Genomic DNA, 12,960 nt, shown 5'->3' on the forward strand with positions numbered 1-12,960 from the left:
TCTTTTTGTAACCTTCTTCTGCCGGAAAGCATGCACAGCTGTCGAAAATGTTGTTGTGATTACTGGTGATCGATAAATGGGACAATTCACCGACACTGGTACGTTAAATTGGCTGAAATGTACAATAATGGAAATGTTACTTTTTACACCTGGTTGCAACATAATAAACAACATATAGTTTGCTTGTTTCTTTCTGTTTTGGGGTTTTTCTACAAACATTAATGACTTTAAAACTAGAAAGGATCATTTTTAGGTAAACTCACATTTAGAACATTGAATACAAATGTAGGGCTAAACAAATGGGGTAGAAGTTCCTGCATTGTGTCAAAAATAAATCTACAATTATATGTTTTTTTTTTTTTTTTGATTTAGCACTCTATATGTCTTCAGAAAAAAGATCATTACAATTGTATGGGTTTAAAAAAAAAAAGTGGGACACTTGCTTGTTAGATTGTAGAAAATAATAGCCGTTTCATTTTTGGTAACTGATTAATTAAATTGTTGCTTTTTACAACTTGGTTTTACAAATGTTTTCAAACAAACACATGTGATAGGATGTATCTACTATTATTATCCAATATTGATACTTAGAAGTAAACAATCTAATGTCCATGTTCTATTATTACAGTGAACTATCAGGCTGTTGCCAGGCAGGTGCACGTTACGGCACAGTAGCGCCCTCTAGCGGCCTGCAGGCGGCTCGTCCCCGTTTGATGTCTGGGTCACAGTAACGGGACAGCAGGTTCAACCATCCGTCCCAGGAGTGAATGGAGATGGGTAAACACTAGCGCCTCAGTGTTTTATATATCACTCACATTTCTACACTGACGGGGGTTTAAATTAAGTCAAACCTCAGCCGAAGTTCGCTCATTAAGAAGAGACTTGAACCTTCCGTCAATTAGACCACACCAGGTCTTTTTTGTTCCCGTCCGTCATGGCGATAGCCCACGTAGCCACCGAGTACGTTTTTTCCGACTTTCTGCTAAAGGACCCCACGGAGGCCAAGTACAAAGGGGTGCGTCTGGAGCTGGCGGTGGACAAAATAGTCACGTTTCTCGCGGTGGGGCTGCCTTTGTTTCTCATCTCCCTCGCTTTTGCTCAGGAGGTGTCAGTGGGTGAGTTGTTGAATGTGTGTGAGCATCCTGTCATGAGCAAACTCCGGTTATTTACCCCTTAAATGTTCACCATGTAGAAAATTCGAAGTCTGGTGGGGGATCCTGGTGGAGCTTCTTTGTTTTTCTCCACCTGCCACACTAACACTGCTGTAGCACATGTGTTTATTTGAACCACAGTTACAGGCACATGTAAGGTGGATGCATTTAGAGTTGTATATTCAGTAAAAGCCCAGAAAAAGAAAGGCGTGAAGAATGAATACCGGAGAAGGTGTGGTTAAAGTCCCCACCCTTCTGCTCATCTCACGCACAGACAGTGTTGCAGGCTGCTGCAGCTACTGCACAAAAACAATGATGGAAACTGTAGGCATACTAACTGGTGCATTATTGATAATGATTTGTATTACTAAAAAGAACAGTAGAATATCTCCCCAAAACAAATTGGCGGTTAGTGTAACAAATATATATCTACAGCTGCATTAGCAGTTTAACAAACCCATGTAATCTTGTTAGGTTATAATGCCTGCAGCCTGTTGTTGTTGTTGTTGTTGTTGTTGTTGTTGTTGTTGTTGTTGTTGTTATCATTATCTGCAAGTATAGCCTACTGCCAGCGTCCAATACACTGCATGTCTCCAGACAATGTGTATTATGGAGCTTTGACTGAAAGACACAATTATTTGTAAAGGTGTAAAGTAACTAAGTACGTTTACTCATTTTGAGGAACTTGAGCATTTCCAGTTTTCGCTACTTTGTACTTCCACTCCACTACAATTCAGAGGCTAATCGTGTAGGCTACTTTTACTCCACTATATTTATGTATTACCTTTAGTTACTTTGCATATTTGGATTTATAATGTGAAATATAATCAACACTTAAATCAGACTTTAGTTACACCTGGAGTACATTTACAAGATTTGCAGTATACAAAGTCATTTTGCATCTTTACCAGCTTTGATAACACTTTAATGATCAATAATTATAATCGAAACATATATAATATTCTGAAATGGACCAATATGCATAATAAGTACTTATACGTATATTTTCAGGCTAATACTTTTGTACTTTTACTTGAGTAACATTTTGAATGCAGGACTTTTACTTTACATTACATTACATTACATTGCATTTAGCTGACGCTTTTATCCAAAGCGACTTACAATAAGTACATTCGACCAGGAAGACACAACCTTGAGGAAAACAGAATCATATAAGAACATCAGGTTTCAAAGAGCCAATCGTTTCAAGTGCTGCTCAACTGGCTAAGCCAGTCCTTTATTAGTATATAAGTGCTCTGTTAGCAGTTCTTTGTTAGTCATTCTATCGCTCGAAGTGGAGTCGAAAGAAATGAGTTTTCAGTCTGCGCCGGAAGGTGTGTAAGCTTTCTGCGGTCCTGATTTCAATGGGGAGCTCATTCCACCATTTTGGAGCCAGGATAGCAAACCCACGTGTTTTTGCTGATGGGAACTTGGGTCCCCCTCGCAGCGAGGGTGCAGCGAGTCGTTTGGTTGATGCAGAGCGTAGTGCACGCGCTGGGGTGTACGGTTTAACCATGTCCTGGATGTAGGAAGGGCCAGATCCATTCGCAGCATGGTACGCAAGTACCAGTGTCTTGAAGTGGACTTGTAACAGAGTATTCCTACACTCTAATACTTCTAATTTTACTCAAGTACAAGAGCACTTGTCCCACCTCTGATGATTATGGACATACAGTGGGGCAAAAAAGTATTTAGTCAGCCACCAATTGTGCAAGTTCTCCCACTTAAAAAGATGAGAGAGGCCTGTAATTTTCATCCTAGGTATACCTCAACTATGAGAGACAAAATGAGAAAGAAAATCCAGAAAATCACATTGTCTGATTTTTAAAGAATTTATTTGCAAATTATGGTGGAACATAATTTTTTAATTTTTTTAATTTATCCTTTATTTATCCAGGAATGTCCCATTGAGATACAAGATCTCTTCTTCCAGGGAGTCCTGACCAACACGGCACACAACAAGTTTCAACATAAAACAAAGGCATAAACAAAAAAAACATACAATTCAAATATAAATACAGAAGGCCATTTGTGCAGTGGCAAGAAACATAATCACATCAGCAATAGCATCAGGTAAAACAGTTACATGTTTCATGAAGGGCTAATCGTAGCATACCTTTAAAAGCATTTACAGTAGGAAGTGCCTCTAGACAAAGTTTTACTTGCAGCGTATTCCATAAAAAGGGAGCATAGTGGGAGAATGCAGCTTTACCAAGCTCTGACTGCATCAAAGGAACATTTAAAAGCATCCCATTTGCTGCTCGTCTAGTATTAAAAAAGCAAGTATAAAATGACAGAAGTCTGGAGATATATAAGGGCAGCTTACCTAGCAATGACTTAAGGATAAAAATCAACATGTGTGATTGTCTTCTTTGGTACAGAGAGGACCATCCTAAGGACTGATACAAAGTGCAGTGGTGGGTGCGAGAGCCTGCACCCGTTACAAAACGTATAGCAGTATGGTACGCAGAGTCCAGCTTTTTAAGCAGGGAGGAAGAAGCATGCATATAGATCACATCGCCATAGTCTAATACAGACAGAAAGGAACTCTGCACAATTCTCTTCCTGGCTTCAGATGGGAAACATTTCCTTAAACGAAAGAAAAAGCCCAGTTTAGGTCTAAGTTTTCTCAGTAGGTTCCCAATATGAACATCAAAGGCCATCTTTTCATCAATCCATATGCCCAGATATTTGTAGGATGCTACTTTGTCAAGGCATGTCCCTTCCAGTGTAAGAATCGGAGGGACAGCTGTATTAGCTCGAGAGCGAGAGAAGGTCATGTACTTGGTCTTTTTTGCATTAAGGACCAGTCTTAGCCTTAGCAAGGAGTGTTGCAGTGTATTAAAAGCATCCTGTAGAAGCTCTATAGCCTGAGTTAAAGAGGAAGCCACTGTATAAACAACTGTATCATCGGCGTATAAATGAAACCGTGCTGGGTTTATCCCATTTCCTAGTTCATTTATAAAGATGGAGAATAAGACAGGGGCCAAAATAGAGCCTTGTGGAACACCTTTGTTTATAGTAAGAGCAGCTGAGGTATAATCTTCTACTGAGACACACTGAGTTCTTTCAGATAGATAGTTTTTAAACCAGCTCAAAGCCATTTTGCCAAGACCTATGCAGCCAAGCCTCTGCAGTAGCAATGCATGATCCACAGAATCAAAAGCTTTAGACAGATCAACAAACAATGCTGCACAGTGTTTTTTCTTGTCTAGTGCTTCAATGATGTCATTTGAGACTAGCATAGCCGCTGAAGTAGTACTATGGCCTGATCTGAAGCCGGACTGAGACTCGCTAAGAATATTATGGTCAGTTAGAAACTTTTTCAGTTGTTCGTTTACAAGAGATTCAAATACTTTGGCCATTACAGACAGTCTGGAAATAGGGCGATAATTATTTAGGTCAGAGGGGTCTCCGCCCTTTAACAAGGGGAGAACCATGGCCGACTTCCATGAGCTAGGTAATTCACCAGCATAAAGACTGAGATTCAGAATAGAGGTTATGGGTTCTGCAATCAGACCTGCAGCAACTTTGAAGAAGAACGGCTCTATCTTGTCTGGGCCTGAAGATTTCTTTACATCTAGGCTCATTAAAGCTTTGTGAACCTGAGAGGTCAAGATGGGGGCAAAGGTGAACAGTTGATCAGGGTCAAGTGGCGGAGGACCTGGCTCTCCTTCTGCAGCGATCATCCCTGAGTTGCTAGAATCAAAGATTGAGCCAGCAGAAATAAAATGATTATTAAAGCTGTCTGCAATATCCATTTTGCCCTTGATTTCACTCTGATTTACCCTTAAGAGATCAGGAAGGCTGTTTGGAGTGATAGAACCTGAGGAGGATTTAACAAGTTTCCAAAACTTTGCAGGGTTATTCAAATTGTCATGTATTGCATTAAGATAGTAGGCACATTTAGAGTTTTTAATCAGCTTAGTGCATTTGTTTCTTAATGTCCTATACAGATTCCAATCTAATGGAATATTCGATTTCTTTGCTTTAGCCCAGGCAGTGTCTCTCTGTCGAATGAGAGAGGATATAGAATCATTAAACCAGGGGTTGTCTTTACCGCTTATCCTAGATGTCCTAAAAGGAGCATGCTTGTCACATATAGCCAAGAAGGTGGATTTAAAATAATTCCATGCTAACTCAACATCGGTCATAAGTGAAACAATGTGTAAATCACTATTAAAAACATCATGTAGAAACGCCTGCTCATCGAAATGTTTGAATCGCCTCTTGTGAATGAAACGTGGCTTTCCTTTAGGGATCTTACAGGTTCTCACACAAGCAATTGCGCAGTGGTCGCTTATATCATTACAAAACGTGCCTACTGCGGAGAAACGCTGAGGTGCGTTTGTAAGAATAACATCAATCAAAGTGGACTTCTCTAAATCTTTTTGGTTTAACCGAGTTGGCGAGTTAACTAGTTGCACCAAACAGAGAGAGTCACAAGTGTCCTTGAAAGAGTTTTGTAAATCCGTTTGCCAGTCCCAGTTTAGGTCTCCGAGTAAAACCATCTCGGATTTAGTCCAGTTATGGAGAAGATTGGAGAGTATATTCGTGGCTTCGCTTGAGGCAGCGGGCGGGCGGTAGCATCCGATCACTAAGTATTTGGTCAATAACAAAAGTTCATCTCAATACTTTGTTATACACCCTTTGTTGGCAATGACAGAGGTCAAACGTTTTCTGTAAGTCTTCACAAGGTTTTCACACACTGTTGCTGGTATTTTGGCCCATTCCTCCATGCAGATCTCCTCTAGAGCAGTGATGTTTTGGGGCTGTCGCTGGGCAACACGGACTTTCAACTCCCTCCAAAGATTTTCTATGGGGTTGAGATCTGGAGGCTGGCTAGGCCACTCCAGGACCTTGAAATACTTCTTACGAAGCCACTCCTTCGTTGCCCGGGCGGTGTGTTTGGGATCGTTGTCATGCTGAAAGACCCAGCCACGTTTCTTCTTCAATGCCCTTGCTGATGGAAGGAGGTTGTCACTCAAAATCTCACGATACATGGCCCCATTCATTCTTTCCTTTACACGGATCAGTCGTCCTGGTCCCTTTGCAGAAAAACAGCCCCAAAGCATGATGTTTCCACCCCCATGTTTCACAGTAGGTATGGTGTTCTTTGGATGCAACTCAGCATTCTTTCTCCTCCAAACACGTCTAGTTGAGTTTTTACCAAAAAGTTCTATTTTGGTTTCATCTGACCATCTGACATTCTCCCAATCCTCTTCCGGATAATCTAAATGCTCTCTAGCAAACTTTAGACAGGCCTGCCCTGGACATGTACTGGCTTAAGCAGGGGGACACGTCTGGCACTGCAGGATTTGAGTCCCTGGCGGCGTAGTGTGTTAATGATGGTAGCCTTTGTTACTTTGGTCCCAACTCTCTGCAGGTCATTGACTCGGTCCCCCCGTGTGGTTCTGGGATTTTTGCTCACCGTTCTTGTGATCATTTTGACCCCACGGGGGGAGATCTTGCGTGGAGCCCCAGATCGAGGGAGATTATCAGTGTTCTTGTATGTCTTCCATTTTCTAATAATTGCTCCCACAGTTGATTTCTTCACACCAAGCTGCTTACCTATTGCAGATTCAGTCTTACCAGCCTAGTGCAGGTCTACAATGTTGTTTCTGGTGTCCTTTGACAGCTCTTTGGTCTTGGCCATAGTGGAGTTTGGAGTGTGACTGTTTGAGGTTGTGGACAGGTGTCTTTTATACTGATAACGAGTTCAAAGAGCTGCCATTAATACAGTTAACAAGTGGAGGACAGAGGAGGCTCTTAAAGAAGAAGTTACAGGTCTGTGAGAGCCAGAAATCTTGTTTGTTTGTAGGTGACCAAATACTTATTTTACAGAGGAATTTACCAATTAATTCATAAAAAATCCTACAATGTGATTTCCTGGATTCTTTCCCCCCATTTTGTCTCTCATAGTTGAAGTGTACCTAGGATGAAAATTACAGGCCTCATCTTTTTAAGTGGGAGAACTTGCACAATTGGTGGCTGACTAAATACTTTTTTGCCCCACTGTATATTGTTATCATATCATACTAAGTGAATGTGCATTATGGCAGAAAGCCCAAATAGATTTGACTTAATTAATCTATAGCAGGGGTACTCAAACTTTTTTGTTAATTTGTCGTTGGAGCTATGTGCAACTCAAGGCATATGCTCGAACGGGAGCTGCCTGGACGCTGCAATCATGTTGCTGCAATCATGAGTGTGCTGACTTCTCCTCCAATGTCCCACTGTCTGGCTTCCTGCATAAAGTCAAGTGCTCGGTGCAGTTGTGGCGAAATGTCGCTCCTCTGTTTTCATTTAAACAGCTCCTTATATCTGTTAGCGCAGCTAGCTAGCACCAGATGCTAACAACAACAATGCACGTAAGGTCTCTCTCTCGCTCGCTCGGGCCACACATACACACACCCTCCCGGTCCTCCCGATGGCCAGTCGGTGCCTGCCGGTGAGCGTGGAAGTGTGGTCTGCCACAAGCGGGCGGCAGGAGCGGGGCTGTCAGCAGATGGTATTTTAAACTCGATGCGCTCTGAAACTACGGGGCGGCCGAGGAAAAAAAATACACATGCGTTAATCGCGTTAAAATAATTAGTGGCGTTAGATTTTTTTTGCGTTTAACGCGTTATATATAATGTTACAGCATGTAAAGGTGGAGCTCATTTATTTATAATATATATTAGTTGATCATATTTTGTATTAAAAGCTGAATTTGAAATGTTACTCCTGTTAAAATAATAAACATGGTGGAGTTCAAATCAAAACATTTGTTTACGAAATGTACGTGCAGAAAAGTGTAAAGTTGCATAAAATGGACTCAAGTAAAGAACCTCAAAATGTTGGTTAAATACAGTATTTGAGTAAATGTACTATGGTAATTCACTAGTTATAAATAATCATTTTATGTTTGCATTCAAAACGTGTACAAGTTAGGCATCAATTGACATAATGATCTTTCCTACAATTATGTGAAATCCCAGTGCTTTACTTTATGCAACAGGTACGACTATGACACATACTATAATTGCTATAACTAGCATTTAGTTATATGTCTATGTGTCACAATCAGAGTGGATCATGAGGATTCTGTAGTGGGAATGTACTGTATTTGTTTAAAATCATCATTCTTTCATTTGAATGGGACAGCCCCTGTGCTGCCAAAACATTACTGTCTGGTGACTATCTGGGTCGTATGTGATGTAATGAACTCCCCACTCCCCATATAGAGGATGGTATAGTTATTGACACAAAGTATGCTGACAACAACCCACCAACAAATTAGGCCATGAGCTCAGAGGAGGGAGAGCTGACAATTGTTGTTGTTATTTGTTTTTGTCTCTGACTAATTATTCTGTTTATTTCCCCAGGTACCCAGATCAGCTGCTTTGCTCCCACTAACTTCTCTTGGAGGCAGGCTGCATATGTGGACTCGTTTTGTTGGGCAGCATTACAGCAACAAGGGGACGACTCACAGCTATGGCTGCACAAGGTACATACGTTTTCCCCCAGCATGCACCATCACTGACAATCATCAATGCTAAAAGTGTAATTGTGTAGGTAGTGGGATGTTTTAAATTTGTAATACTGTTAAGTCTCTACCAGTATTATTTAATCAAGGGATGGGCAAGAATATGTCCAAAAATATCTTAAATTAAAGGGGCCCTATTATGCAAAAGTTCTAGTTTCGTAATTGTATTTTTTTGCTCTACCGTGGCATGTTTCCATGCTTTAATGTTCATAAAGCTCTTTATTTTTCTCATACTGCCTGTTTTCAACCTGTCTGAAACCAGAGCCCAGTCTGCTCTGATTGGTTAGCTGACTGGCTCTGTTGTTATTGGTCAACTGCTCAGAGATGTCCTATCCCTTAGCCTATCACGTACAATGTGTTGGAGCCCTAACAAATTGGCGTGAGTTCTGGGATTTTAGCCTTTAGAGACCATCTACCAAGACTTATATAACACATTACAAGAAAGGGGAAACCCCCCCAAAAGCCTAATAGGGCCCCTTTTAAATACAAGTACATAAGTCATCCGAAAGAGTTTGAAGTGACTTTTTCAGTTGGAAAAAAAACAGTAGAATAGTAGTTCATTGACCAATCGTTTACTAAATACTTTGAAATGTTGACTTTAATTACATTTATTTTATGAACAGGTTCTATACATTTGTATTAGGTTGGTAAGAAGCACACATATTAAGTTCATATCATTTAATGAACTTGTATAACACATTGTAACTTAAACAATACAGGTAAACTGAAAACATAACATAAGTGCACAATAAGTTTCATTCACTTTATATATTTTTTATTTGATTAGCCCTTTGGCCAATAAAACAGGTTTGAATCTGATTTCTAATACAATTTTTTAAAAAAGATCAATGCATGCTTTCTAATAAAAGTTATCAAACAATGTCCAGAAATCATTTTTTTAAAATATGTATCTCTCCTGTTGTCTCCCTTTGATCCCCCACAGTTCTTCCCATACACCCTGCTCTCCCTGGCCATCCTCCTGTACATCCCGGCCCTGTTTTGGCGCTTCACAGCCGCCCCGCACCTCTCCTCCGACCTGAACTTCATCATGGAGGAGCTGGACCGCTTTTATAACCGCTCCATCAGACTTGCCAAGAATCTAGCGTCCTTTGATAGCAAAGGTTCGCCTGAGGACACACAGAGGTAAACACTGCGTTATTAGGCTCTATTATGTACTTAGTTACATTAGCTTGAATTTCCTGTTAGAATTAATTTGTTATGAAGTGGTTTGCAATAAGTTGCCTTATTCTACTTCCAGCAGATACAGTATGAAGCACAGTTTAGAGTTACTATGTTCACCAGTACAGATTGCCAAAAAAAATCTTAAATGCCTCGTAGAGCTCACGGCAAGCTCAGAGTTGTTTATATAAAAAAATATTAATTAGTGCCACTTTAATGTACTTCATATACATAGAAAATCAGACGTATATAACAATTGAACTGTACCAGTTTTCACCAGGAAGCCCCATTTCTCTACAAAATGTTATCAAATTGAAATCAATTTTCTATAATACCAATAAATATTGACACTGTGACACGTGTGATTTTGATTATTGTTAAATCACTAAGGCCAGTGAATGAGAGTCTTCAAACCATTTAATGAAACACATTGTGTTGTGTCCATTCAAAAAGTTAATATCGGAATGAGTTTATACGAAAACAACATTGAATAAGCTTCTAAGGATGTGTTGGTTATGGGTAATGAACAAATAAAATACAATCCTGTTGTTGTAGGGAACCATATTTCTTGATGTTTTTCATATGAATACTATGACATTTGCCTTTCTTAACACATATCCTTTTCATGCTAAACTCCTTTTTTTCTGCTGCAGTGCTTTGGAGCTGACCGAGGGTTGCTTCACATACCCTTTAGTGGAGCAGTATCTGAAGACCAAGCGCTTATCTCGCTCTCTGGTGGTGAAGTACCTCTCATGTCGGGGCCTGACTCTGCTCACCCTCCTGCTGGCCTGCATCTTCCTCGGCTACTACATCCGCCTGGCCTCTCTGACCGATGAGTTCCCCTGCGACCTGCGTACAGGGGTGCTGAAGAACAACAGCATGGTGCCGGCTGCGGTGCAGTGTAAGCTCGTAGCAGTGGGGGTCTTCAGGCTGCTCAGCTACATCAACTTTGGGGTGTATGTACTTCTCACTCCGCTGGTGGTGTATGCTGCTATTGGACCGGCTCGCCAGAGCTCCAACTTCCTCCGACCGTATGAGCTGCTGCCGGGCTTCGGGGCTCTGGGCGTGGTGACGCCCTTCTACAACGACCTCAGCATCTACCTGTTGTTCCTGGAGGAGAATCTGAGCGAACTCAAGTCATATAAGTGTCTGCAGGTGGGTCGACACAGATCTACATATAACATTAAAGGGACAGTTCCCCCAAAAATAAAGAATACATGTTTTTCCTCTTACTTGTAGTGCCATTTATTAATCTAGATTTTTTTGAATGTGAGTGTTGGAGTTATCGTTCTCTCCAATATAAGAACATTTTATGGCACTCCACTTGTGTTGTGCCACAAAAAAACATTAAAACTCAACAGCAATATCTCTTCCAGGAATCATGACCCTGTTACTCAAGATCATCTGCAGTCTTTGTTGTGAGCAGTTACACACAGGAAGTGCTTTCTCTCTGCCGAACTACACCTGCCAACAAGTAAGCACTCCTTCTGCTTCTTTCTGCGTGGCGAAGGTGTAGTTTGGTAGCAAGAAGGTGTAGTTTGGTAGCAAGAAAACAGTTCCTTAATGAAACCACTCATAGCAAGGTCTGTGGTTTACCTGACTAACATGGCCATGATTTCTTGAGAGTTTTTCAAATGTATTTTTGTATGCTTTAAACACCACAAGCATGTTGCGAGTGCCTTTAGGTTCCATTATATTCAAACACAACACTCGGCAACTCACACCAAAAACACCTAGATCCAAATACAGTTCTTCAGGTATGTGATAAAAATATATTTGTTATTTAACTGGCCCTCTAAAATATGTAACCTGTGTTTGCTTATTCTTTAATAATAAGTATGGTGTTTTATTTATAGGTGCTTGAGTTGTTGCAAGAGGCCGGAGATGAGGGCTTCGACACCATGTGCCTGCTGCGCACTCTGGGTCAGGTGAAGACTGACGTGTTGGACGGTAAGAAGGCGTTCCAACACAAGAAAAAGAAAGAAACTAAACGGGCAGAAGAATGATTCCTCTGAGGTAAGGAACAATATTGAGTCTTCTAAAAGAGGCTGTGTCACTTAAGTGAAAAGAGGATATTATGTGGTGGATTTAACATTGAATTTTTTTCTTTTTCTTTTCTCCAGACCTTTCTGTCTTATTCCTGAATGGTTGACCTGAACAGGATAACCCCTGCTCTGAAAAACGGAGAAAAATGTGTGCACTTAGAGTTACCTGAATTTCTGGTTCTGCATTTATCAAAACGGGGGACGCCTATGGTCACTGACAAAGTCTGTATTAACTTGACTACAGATATTTTACCTCTCAGATGTCTTATTTTTAGTAGATGTAAATACTCCAAGGACAGGTTTCTTAGGTCGCTAGGAATCTATTTCTGACCACCAACTTGTTTTTTCCTGAAATGTATTTATTTCTATTTGTTTTCTACATGCTACTTTTCTCAGGATCTTAAATGCCTTCCAATTATAACGTAGAATATAAGCCATGTTACTTGGACTGATATCTGTACATTCATATTCCAGTTTCAAGACACCACTTCCTGCCCTTTATGTTAGAATGAAAGAAGTTTCTGACCATAGGGTATCAATGTATTTATAGTTGAGGTAAAGTAATACAAATATGTAGTGGTTGGTGAGTGTGTCCATCCAGAGTAAGCAATAAATTAACATTAAGTTGTTAGGTAGGATAAGAACCACTGGAGCAGTTTTGACTAGAAAGTATGTGATTATGTATGCATAAGTGTGATGTTAACAACAGGTGGTGTACTGTATGTACATGTTGAAAGAGCCTGGTTTGTCTCAACGGATTGACTGATGGCAGCTCTGTGTTTTAAAGGATAGATTAATTAATATATTCATTTGGGGAATACAATGTCAATATCATCTGTTGTCAGAGGCAAAGTCTGTCAGAGGCAGTGATTATATTAAATATTGTTGTTTTTAATTATATCTATCTGTGTGTCGAAAAAAACAACTTGCAAAAAACTGCCCTTTAATAAACATGATACATAAAAGGCTGTATTAATGTTTTTCCATTGAGCAGTGACTCTTTTATTAGGAACAAAAAACCACATCGATAATAGAAATCGATTTTCTAACTAACTTT

General features: G+C 40.3%; 1 protein-coding gene across 2 annotated transcripts; it reads left to right on the forward strand.

The window, feature by feature from the left end:
* Positions 1–35: 35 nt before the first annotated feature.
* Positions 36–12,838, forward strand: LOC117453688 (pannexin-1-like). Of its 2 annotated transcripts, XM_034092598.1 has the most exons (7): positions 36–98; positions 629–1,115; positions 8,519–8,640; positions 9,623–9,822; positions 10,512–11,013; positions 11,715–11,874; positions 11,982–12,838. In XM_034092598.1, the coding sequence occupies exons 2-6, from the start codon at positions 935–937 to the stop codon at positions 11,862–11,864; spliced, it is 1,155 nt and encodes a 384-aa protein (XP_033948489.1). In that variant the 5' UTR covers positions 36–98; positions 629–934; the 3' UTR covers positions 11,865–11,874; positions 11,982–12,838. The 2 variants fall into 2 exon arrangements, with proteins under 2 accessions (XP_033948489.1, XP_033948497.1); XM_034092606.1 differs by lacking the exon at positions 36–98 and having other exon boundaries at positions 705–777.
* The last annotated feature ends 122 nt before the right edge of the window (positions 12,839–12,960 follow it).

This window comes from Pseudochaenichthys georgianus, chromosome 1 (assembly GCF_902827115.2).
Source record: "Pseudochaenichthys georgianus chromosome 1, fPseGeo1.2, whole genome shotgun sequence".
Taxonomy (NCBI): domain Eukaryota; kingdom Metazoa; phylum Chordata; class Actinopteri; order Perciformes; family Channichthyidae; genus Pseudochaenichthys; species Pseudochaenichthys georgianus.